The sequence below is a fragment of the Vidua chalybeata genome, chromosome 12, assembly GCF_026979565.1.
Source record: "Vidua chalybeata isolate OUT-0048 chromosome 12, bVidCha1 merged haplotype, whole genome shotgun sequence".
NCBI lineage: Eukaryota > Metazoa > Chordata > Aves > Passeriformes > Viduidae > Vidua > Vidua chalybeata.
Window position 1 is genome coordinate 19414973 of NC_071541.1, and position 10331 is coordinate 19425303.

Genomic DNA, 10331 nt, shown 5'->3' on the forward strand with positions numbered 1-10331 from the left:
CAAAGCCCAGCCAGCACCAGCACTGGCTGAGCTCCATGCCCAGGAGCAGCTGTGGATGCCCACGGTGAGGGCAGGCAGGAGCCAGGCAGGGGCTGCTGTGAGCAGCGGCAGGGCCCCGAGGGGCTGGGGGAGCCCATGCTGAGCATCCCTGGGCTGAGGGCACATTTCCTCCAGTGGGATCATCTGGGCCTGGAGCTCCTCCAGTGGCATGCCCAGGAAAAGAGGGAAGCCATCAAGAAAATCTCCAGGGACACAGCCTGACCATCAATGCCAGCAGCAGGTTTTGCTGAGCAATGGCCCTTGGATCAAGCAAAACATTTCCAATCAGGCCAGTCCATTTGTACAGATGGGGGTACACTCTGGGGGCACAGCCAAGGCAATGAGGTCACAGCAGGCTCTGAGGTCACAGCAGGCTCTGGGGTCAGAGCAGGCTGAGGTCACATCAGGCTCTGGGGTCAGAGCAGGCTGAGGTCACATCAGGCTCTGAGGTCACAGAGGTGCCAGAGCCCCGTGGCTGCACAGCACCACAAGGACCGAGCAGTCAGTCCTTGAGCACAACTGTTGCGGCAGCAGCGGCGGTGGCAGCAGTGGTGCTGACATTGGCACAGCAGTGTCAGGACAGCGGTGGCAGCAAGAGCTGCGGGACTGGCAGAGGGCAAGGCACCATGGCCCTTGCTCTACGCCTCTTCCTCCTGCTCCTCCTGGCCGTGGCCCTGCCTGCCAGGGCTGCCCAGGCTGCTCCGTTGCAAGTGCGGGGAGCAGGTGAGCCGGCAGCCTGGCTCCCCTTTCCCGGGACAGCGCTCCCTGCTCGCCGGGAAGCGCTGCGGGATGGTTTTCCCCTGGGCTTGAGGGAGGGTTTCCTCTGTGGGAGGGAGAGAGCTCCCGTGGGGGCTGGGCTGCTCCTGCTGCCCTCCCAGGGATGTTGCACAGGGCCTACCAAAAGTGTGGAGAGTGACCAGGAGCCAGCCCAGAGCTCCCCAGGCCCCTGTGCAGCTTTGGCCATGGCCATTCACATGAGACTCCCACGGCCATACCCGACCCCCTTGCCGTGCCCAGTTCCCAAAGGCACAGGGGGATCCCAGCACACCAGGAAATTGTTCTCATCTGTGCTCCCTTCTAGATGAGCATGCTAGGAAGGCTTCTCCAGCAGCTTGGCTCCATGCAGATTTCCAGCCTCTTAAGCCTCCTGCAGGTATGCTGTCAATGTTCCTAAAAGAATAATCATTGACAACCTGGCAGGAAGCAGGTGACAGAAGCTCCTGTGCCTGTTGAGTTACAGGTGTGTCTGCAGGGAAGACTTTTCAGGCTCCTTTCCGGGTTGCTGCACACAAGCCCAGCTCCCATCGCAGGGGTGAGTAGTGTGTCCCTGCTGACCCCACAGGCTGAGCCCTGGTTTTGTGGGATCCATTCCGGGGGAAATGCAAACACATCTCTTAAGCTCCTCCAAGAGTGAGGCACAAGCCTACAGGAGACAGTAAGTCCCTGGAGGCATCCAAACACATGGAGAAGACACTGAGTGATGTGGGGAGATGCCGTGGTGGGTGCATTTCCCTCAGCCTTCCCCTGGGACTCAGCAGCCGGGGGCGTTCCCTGCACATCTGGACACACCGTGCCCGGCACAGCGGGAAGGGATCCATGGCAGCCTGGCTGCCCCGCTGCTGCTTTCACGGCCTGCAGGGCTGTTTCCCAGCCTGGCCTGGCTGCAGCTTCTCCCCAGCCGCTGCAGGAAGGCATTTGGCAGCAGCTGACAGGGAGCCCAAACTGCACCATCAGCCATGCACATCCTGAGATCCCCTGCAATTTCCTGGTCACCACCAGATAAAGAGGGGTGGTGGTTTGGAGAAGGGAGGGCCCTGCCCAGGTTCCAAAGCTTGGATGACGTCCTGAACCTTATTAATGTCTTTGACAAGCATTGCCTCCTGAAGATGCCGCCTTCCTGTTGGGGAACAGGCCCACCTGATCCAGCTGTCCCTTTTCCCTTCTCCAGTGATGGAAGGAGAGGCTGTGCTGAAGGCTGAGTTTCCCGGAGGAAGCAGTGGCTCATTGGCAGCCTCTGTTGCAGGAAGGGAGGCGATGCCCGGCACAGTCACTGGAGGTAATTGCTGTGTCTCTGGGCCTGAGCCCTGCTGAGGCTTGAGCTGCCCTCTCTGCTGCTTGGCAGTGTGGGCACACAGCATTACCTGAGCCCCTTGCAGTGCTCACTTCCCCATAGAAGGGGATCCCAGCACACCATGGAACATTTCCCATCTGTGTTCCTTTCTAGCTTGGGACCATGGCCTGCATCATTTGGAAAGACTTGCAAACCATGGTTTAAGTGTCTTGGAGCTTGGTGAAGGTTGGTTATCAGCAACTCTTTCCTAACAGAGTGATCATTGTCCAGAGTAATATTCATGTTTGATTTCCTTTAAGATGCTTTGAAGTTTGATGAATTCTGGAAATCCTGTCCTCCAAGTTTCTACTCTTGTGCCCAACAGTGATCCCACAGGATCGCTGTCAGTGGGAAGAAGGACCTGTCCATCTTCCTCCCATGTGCAATGCCAGTGTGTCCTTCCATGTGCTCTGTGCAGCCAGGGAGAAGAGCAAAGAGGGAAGGGGCCGGGCCCAGGGCTGTGCCCCGGGGCTGAGCCTTTCACAGCTCCTTTGCCGGCCCCGGGGAGCCTGAGCTGCTCCTGCTGCTGCTGCTGCTGCTGCCAAGGCCTGGCCCTGGCTGGGGCTGGGTTTAGAGCTGCTGGCAGCTCCAGGGAGTCCTTTCTGCCCCGACTGCCCAGCAAGGGGCTCCTTCCATCCCAGTGTGGGGCTGCCGCAGGCACGTGCTCCCCCTGCCCCTGCTCCTGAGTGGGAGGCAGAGCTGAGCGAGTGCCTTGGAGGCCACCAATCACCCAGGGGCACTCACTGCCACTCTGGCCTGAAGGAGAATCTTCAGCAGAGACACAGGAGCTGTTCTGTGCTGCCTTTCTTTGCAGCCAAACGTGATGATGAAGATCATCTGGCTTCCCAGCCCATATCCATTACTGAACCTCTGGGAGATGCTGAGGGTAGGTCAAGGCCTTTCCCCCTGGGAGAGCTGCCAGCTCAGAGCCCAAAGCTCGGCCAGGGGGGCATCGCTGCAGGTGCCAGGACAGAACCACGCACGTGTGTGCCCTCGCCCTGCACCATCCCCTCAGCGCTCCTGCGGCTCAGTGCTGCCTGTGCAGATCTGCAGAGATGACAGAAGCTTCTGTGGCTGTTGGGTTACAGGTGTGTCTGCAGGGAGGACTTTCCCAGGTCCTCTGGTGGATGTTGCACACAAGCCCAGCTCCCATCGCAGGGGTGAGTAGTGTGTCCTGCTGAGCCCACAGGCTGAGCCCTGGTTTTGTGGGATCCATTCCTGGGAAATGCAAATATTTCTCTTAAGGTCCCCTGAGAAGGAAGAACAAACCTACAGGAGACAGTAGGTCCCTGGAGGCATCCAAACATCTGGAACAAATCCTGAGTTATGTGGAGAGACGCCGTGGTGGGTGCATTTCCCTCAGCCTTCCCCTGGGACTCAGCAGCCGGGGGCGTTCCCTGCACATCTGGACACACCGTGCCCGGCACAGCGGGAAGGGATCCATGGCAGCCTGGCTGCCCCGCTGCTGCTTTCATGGCCTGCAGGGCTGTTTCCCAGCCTGGCCTGGCTGCAGCTTCTCCCCAGCCTCTGCAGGAAGGCATTTGGCAGCAGCCGACAGGGAGCCCAAACTGCACCATGGGCCTGAGATCCCCTGCAATTTCCCAGTCTCTGGGTTGATGCAGAGAGGCAGCTGTTTGCAGGAGGGAGGGCCCTGGAGCTGCTCCAAAACCCTGGCCATTTTCCTTGTCTTTTTCCACCCTTTGACAAGTATTGCTTGGAGCAGAAGAGCACAGCACAGAGGAATTATGGCATGCAGGCTCAGGGGTTTGGGTACTGGGCAGTCTTGTGCCAAGGGGCGGCAAGGTGCCTGCAGGCCCCAGCTCTGGGGGAAACAGACCAAGGACCTCCTGTCCATCTGCACCGTGCTGCCAGCTCAGCAGTGGAGCACAGCACGGGTTCACGCTCCCCATTGCTCCCACAGATGCAGCCGGCACCTCAGCACATGCTGACAAGACCTGGAAAAGCATGAGAAGAGTTTTCTGCTGGGGAACACCTTGTTTGGTTAAGTTGATGGCCACTGTGCTTGGTGCAGCACTGTGCCTGATCATTTGCTCTGTTGGAATCTGGTATTGCTGGAAGAGAAAATGGTGAGTGTTTTGCTGATCTTGACCTGACAGCTTCCTTTAATGGCTGCTGATAGTCAGGGAACATTCCCAGTGAGGCTACAGTGGAGTTGTGGCCAGTCTGTGGTTGTCCAAAGAACTCTGCTGAGGCTTCTGCTGCTGCCCAGTGCTTTCATTGGCCTCTTCATTGCTGGGCCTTGTCCTGGGGGGCCCGCTGGGGCTGCAGCCAGTGCTGGCTCCCACTGAGGCTGCCTGGCCAAGAGCAGCCCCGGGGGCACAGGGCAGAGGCCAGGCAAGGTGGGGAGGAGAAAGAGCAGGGACGAGATTGCCCTTGAAAGGCACTCGTGCTCTGGGGCCCGCTCCTGGCCAGGGAGCCTGCCCAGAGCCGTCCCCTGCTCGCCAGGGCCTTGAGGGGCAGCTGTCCAGCTGGGCCAAGGTGTGCCAGCAGCTCCAGCCGGGCTGGGGAGCCTTGCCAGCTCTGGGCCCTGCTGTGCAGGAGGGTCCCAGTGTGCCACTGGCAGCTGGGGCCTCAGCCACTCCTCTCTCCACAGGTCCTTCTGCCCATCTTCAGAAGACAAGCCTAACAACTCCGGCAAAGAGAACTTGACCCGTGTTCCCAGCTCTTCACTTCTGTCCCCATCTGCCCTGCCGCAGCTGCAGCACCCTCTTGAGCCCTTCCCCAAACTCACCCCTCCACAACGAGACCCTCTGCCCCTGAGCCCCCTGGTCCTTTTCCCCAGCTATGACTAAAGGTGGGCAGGCCTCGTCTGCCAGGGCAGGGCTTGGCCCACGTTTTATGTTCAAATAAAAATATAGAGTTGTCATAGATATGTCCGGGTGGTACCACCAGCAAAGCCCAGCCGGCACCAGCACTGGCTGAGCTCCGTGCCCAGGAGCAGCCGTGGATGCCCACGGTGAGGGCAGGCAGGAGCCAGGCAGGGGCTGCTGTGAGCAGCAGCGGGGCCCCGAGGGGCTGGGGGAGCCCATGCTGAGCATCCCTGGGCTGAGGGCACATTTCCTTCCGTGGGATCATCTGGGCCTGGGCTTCATGAGGCACACAGGGATACTTTGGGTTCTCTGTTGAGCTGTGCAGGGATCCCTCCTGAGGCACACAGGGATGTTTTGGGCTCTCTGCTGAGCTGTGCAGGGATCCCTCATGAGGCACACAGGGATGTTTTGGGCTCTCTGCTGAGCTGTGCAGGGATCCCTCATGAGGCACACAGGGATGTTTTGGGCTCTCTGCTGAGCTGTGCAGGGATCCCTCATGAGGCACACAGGAGTATTTCTGGCCTCTCTTAAGGTGCGCCGGGATCCCCCATGAGCTGTGCATCAGGCTAAATGTGACGGGGTTTTTTACTCTTCACAGCACAGCAAAGGGACACTTGGCCAAGGTTTTGCAAGGCTGGGAGAAAGCCTCTTGCAAACCCGTGGGCCCGAAAGGCTGTGGGCACAGCGGCCGGGCGGAGCCCATCCCCTGGGGCCAGGCCGGGCTGCTCAGGCCGGGCCGGGCCGGGCCGGGCCAGGCCAGGGCCCCGGCAGGGAAGGGCCGCGGCCCTGGGCTCTGATGAGGCTGCTGAGCTCCGCCCTGGCCCTGTGCTGCAGCCCAAGACATTTCCAGCCAGGGCCGTGCCCTGGGGCACAGGAGGCACCGGGGCTACAAGTGAGGCCGCGCCTTCTGGCTCTCAAGGGGGCTGGCTCTGCTCCTTGGGAGGATGCAGAGCCTTGTGCCTCGGCCTGATGGTGCAAAAATCCCCCCAACATCCCTCTGTTTGCAAAAATAAAGGCTTTGCGCTCATTAATAAGACAAGCTGTATGGGTGGTCTGCAGCTAATGTTCTTTTGTTGGCTGGACCCCGGTCCGTGCTCAGGTCTCAATGACTGAGCCAGACCTGAGCTGCTCTTAAGGCTGATCTGATCAAAGGCGCTGCAGCTCTGTTGACTACAAATTCTCCAGGAAAACAAGCCAGGTGACAAATGCAGAGTGCAGAGTTGAACCTTTGAGGCCACCTCACTGCTGCCTTCCCCCACCCTTTTCTTTTTAATTGATTTAATATTCTGAGTGCCAGTTCTTGCATGTAATGGGCCCTCAGCAAGGAGCTGCTGGGCCTCCTTGTGGTAAACAGGCAAAATTAAATTAAAAGGAGGCTGATGAGTTTTAAAAAAAATGTGCCTGTTTATTAAAACTTAGAGCAACAGAGGCCGAGGCCTCAGGGTAAGCCTGGGGCCTGCGCCACAAGCCAGAGGTAGCTCTAACAGCGCTGTGTGACAAGGTGTTCCTGCGGGCACGAGGTGCCCTCCAAAGAGCCCGGCTGCTCCGCACCCAGGGATTTTTTTAAAGTCTCTTGGGGGTGCTCGATTGGTGCGCTTTGGTTCCTCTTGCCAACCATCCTTTTCTTGGTCGCCGATCGCTCTATAAGATGGTGCAGTCCTGACCAATCATTTTGGAACACAGCAAACTTACTGGGTGGCTCGTTTCCCAATCGTAGTTCCAGTTGCTGTCCTCGCCCTATGATGTCACTTTTCTAGAAGATTCTTACTCTTGCACCTTATTACTACCCCCCTTTCTCTGTTTAGTAGCCAAATGCATACACTTAAACAACTGTACATTCAACGTAATAACTTATCACATTAATTATATAACAACTCATTATATTCATTAACAAGCCAAAAAAACTTACTGTAATAATTAACCATTAAGAACTCCACCTTTCAAAGTGAATTTATTTATAACATCCTGGGTGTAGCCCAAGGGAAGCTGTTTCTGTCTTGCATCACAGAACTGGCAGGTTTTTTGCGAAGACAGCCCTTTACAAAGGACTTGTTGCGTGCATTAACATCCTAGGGGCTGCTTTCAAAGACAGACAAAAAACCCATGAACAAGCAGCAAACCAACCAAACAACATATTAAAAAAAAATACTTTATTCTTAGCTCTTGCTTTTAATGTTTTCCCAGCCGGCCTCCTTTTCCACTGCAGTATTTTTCTTTGCACAGAAAAAAACCCTTGCCAAATGATGTGACTTAACAAGGAAAACACAACTCACACACAATGGCTATATTAAAGCTAAACATGCAGACTCCCATTATCACAGTCATCATCATTTATTTTCTGTTCATTTTTATGTCAGATTGTTTTCAGAAGGGTGAGAACACTATCTCAAATCCCCTGGCTAGTTTGATGCCATAGCCACTTCTTATCTCTCCTTTCTTATGATCTGTCCTTCCTGTAGTTCCTCTGCCCATTTGTTGCTCTTGGATCTCTGCCTCCTTCACCTGATTTTTATCTTCTTCTAGATTTGTGGGGCTGTTTGTATTGGTTTTGTTGTTTTCTTGGTGGTTGTTGTGTTTGCCTGTTTGATTTGGTCACAGTTTTGCTTTTGCTTTTTGGGTTTTTTTTTTCCATGCACTTAACAGCAGAAATCAGCTTGCGATTTGTATTGTGAAGTTTTGATACACCAGTGTTGCACATAAAGGTTGTTTTTGTTTTTAAAGTCATCTCAGACACAGACCTGCAAGCCCCTGTGACTTTGAGAACAGAGTGCTCTCAGACAACAAATTGTGCATGAATAGGAAACTTGTAGTTCCTATCTCCGTTACACATGGCAAAATGTCAAGTGGTTGGAATGGTACCAATTGTAGCCTTTCTTTTGCCTTCTTTTGCTGCCATGCCATAAAACCGTGTCAGATTCATCAATGACCTCGGTTCTTCCAGGATGGGGTGTGCAGGGATGATCCCTCAGCTCGTGTGTGCACCTGGTGTGCACCAGGCCAGACACGTGGCTGTCATCCACAGCCAGCCTCTGTCTGCAGAGAGAGCAGGGAGCTGCAGCTCTGAGGAACTCAGGGCTTAGGGAGCAAACAGACCAAATCCCTAATTTATATCAGTTACTTCACTCGAGTATTTTCTGCTGAGAGATTTTTATCGTCCTGCCCAGAGCTGGAAAAAAGAACGCTGGCAGTTTGCTTTAGCTATGAAGTGAAGAGACTCTTCTCAACAGGTTCCAGCTCTGCTTCTTGTTTGAATTAAAAGCAGAGCAAAACTCTTCTGTTGGTCACATCAAACCAACATAAGTTTCATGAGTGTGTAAATATTATTTAATTTTGTAGTACTTACAATTTTCTCATTCAGCCATGGGATAATTATGCCATCATTCACTATATCAAATAACTGAAGAGCACTGGAAAAGAAGTTTTTTTTTTTTTTTTTTTTTTTTAAATAAGCAAAAAAAAGTGAATGAATGCCATAAAGAAAACCAAATAGTAAAAATACAGTAATTTAAACTTCTCAAAGCCCTTTGATAATGGAGCCCTGAAGCCCAGTCACGTGCAGTGCAGCCTTGGTGGTCCCTTTGAGCCCACAACTGCCAAGGGTCAGGGCCGGGATGAGCCTTCACCCAAAACTGGCTCCAAGACTGAGTGGGAATCAATCCAGAACAGGGCTCACACAAAGAGCAAAGCCTCGAGGCCAAAGCCAAACCTTCATCAGGTTGGATTTGTTTGAACACTGAACTGCAGCAAATTGCTTGTCCGGTAGCATCACTGTCACCATGAAACTTGACATGAGCTACTAAATAAGCACTGTCCTGTCCTGAGCTGTGTTGCCCAAATACTGTTGAGAATTTGCTCTGCCTGTGCCCCTGTGCCCCTGGGGCTGCTCTTGGCCAGGCAGCCTCAGTGGGAGCCAGCACTGGCTGCAGCCCCAGCGGGCCCCCCAGGACAAGGCCCAGCAATGAAGAGGCCAATGAAAGCACTGGGCAGCAGCAGAACCCTCTGTTGTAGGTGTCGGTGCTTACCACAACCCTCAGCAGAGTTCTTTGGACAAGCACAGACTGGCCACAACTCCAGTGCAGCATGACTACGAGTCAGGCTACCAATGCTATGAACTGTGGAGAAAAATTAACAACTGACCGTCTGCTCTCGTACAGCTTCTGAATGCCAAGATAGCAGCCTGTCAGCACAAGGGGTACAGTGAACAGTGTCACCACTGTGCCTATCATGCAGGACCTGCGCACATCCTGGGGGCAGACAACTCTTGGGAGGCGCACTGGATCTGGGGCAAATATTCCTGTTTCAGTGATAACGTCTGTGGGAGCAACGGGGAGCGTGAGCCCGTGCTGTGCTGCACTGCTGAGCTGGCAGCAGGGTGCATACGGCCAGGACGTTCTCTGTTTCCCCCAGAGCTGGGGCCTGCAGGCACCTTGCCGCCCCTTGGCACAGGCTGTGCCACCCAACAAAGCCCAGCAGGCCGGGAGGAGAGCCCGGGGCCAGCGCAGCTGCTTGGGCAGTCGCTGCTTTGAGGGACACGGGCCAAACCCTTCCCTGAGCAGCCCCTGGCAGCCCTGGGCCTCGCTGCCCTGGGACAGCTCCCCCAGCCCCAGGGGACAGAGTCAGGCCCTGTCAGGACACACTGGAGCCTTGCTCTCCCCCTCTGCTCTTTCCCCACCATGGGCACCCCGTGCAGCCACTCCCAGGTTTTGGGACATGTCTCCCATGGAGGGACACCGGCAGGATTGCTCAGGCTGGCTGAGTCTGGCACAACAATCACCTTCTGTGGCACTGTCTGGCGTCTCCTCCCTTCGTGTATCGGAGGCTGGCATGGAGACGTTGCTTCCTCCTGGAAGTGCTGCCTTCAGCAAAGCCCTTTGGTCCATCTCTGGAGAAAGGAAAAGGGACAGCTGGATCAGGTGGAACCATTCCCCACTGTGGAGGTGGCATCTTCAGGAAGTACTACTAGTCAAAGACATGGATAAGGATCAGGAAAGGGCCAAGGTTCTTGGGGCTGCCACAGGGCCCTCCCTTCTGCAAACAGCTGCCACTCCTGAGCTGCCCAGTCCTTAACAAAAATTGCTGACATTGGCACAGCAGTGTCAGGACAGCGGTGGCAGCAAGAGCTGCGGGACTGGCAGAGGGCGAGGCACCATGGCCCTTGCTCTACGCCTCTTCCTCCTGCTCCTCCTGGCCGTGGCCCTGCCTGCCAGGGCTGCCCAGGCTGCTCCGTTGCAAGTGCGGGGAGCAGGTGAGCCGGCAGCCTGGCTCCCCTTTCCCGGGACAGCGCTCCCTGCTCGCTGGGAAGCGCTGCGGGATGGTTTTCCCCTGGGCTTGAGGGAGGGTTTCCTCTGTGG

At 55.5% G+C, this 10331-nt stretch overlaps 1 protein-coding gene across 4 annotated transcripts; it reads left to right on the top strand.

The window, feature by feature from the left end:
• The first annotated feature begins 587 nt into the window (after positions 1-587).
• LOC128794129 (uncharacterized) lies at positions 588-5040 on the top strand. Of its 4 annotated transcripts, XM_053953789.1 has the most exons (10): positions 588-762; positions 1121-1192; positions 1280-1351; positions 1988-2095; positions 2264-2335; positions 2964-3035; positions 3238-3309; positions 3395-3493; positions 4071-4236; positions 4764-5040. In XM_053953789.1, exons 1-10 carry the CDS (start codon positions 666-668, stop codon positions 4960-4962), a joined length of 1029 nt encoding a protein of 342 aa, XP_053809764.1. In that variant the 5' UTR covers positions 588-665; the 3' UTR covers positions 4963-5040. The 4 variants fall into 4 exon arrangements, with proteins under 4 accessions (XP_053809764.1, XP_053809765.1, XP_053809762.1 ...); XM_053953790.1 differs by lacking the exon at positions 3395-3493; XM_053953787.1 differs by lacking the exon at positions 4764-5040 and having other exon boundaries at positions 3395-4159.
• Positions 5041-10331: the final 5291 nt, after the last annotated feature.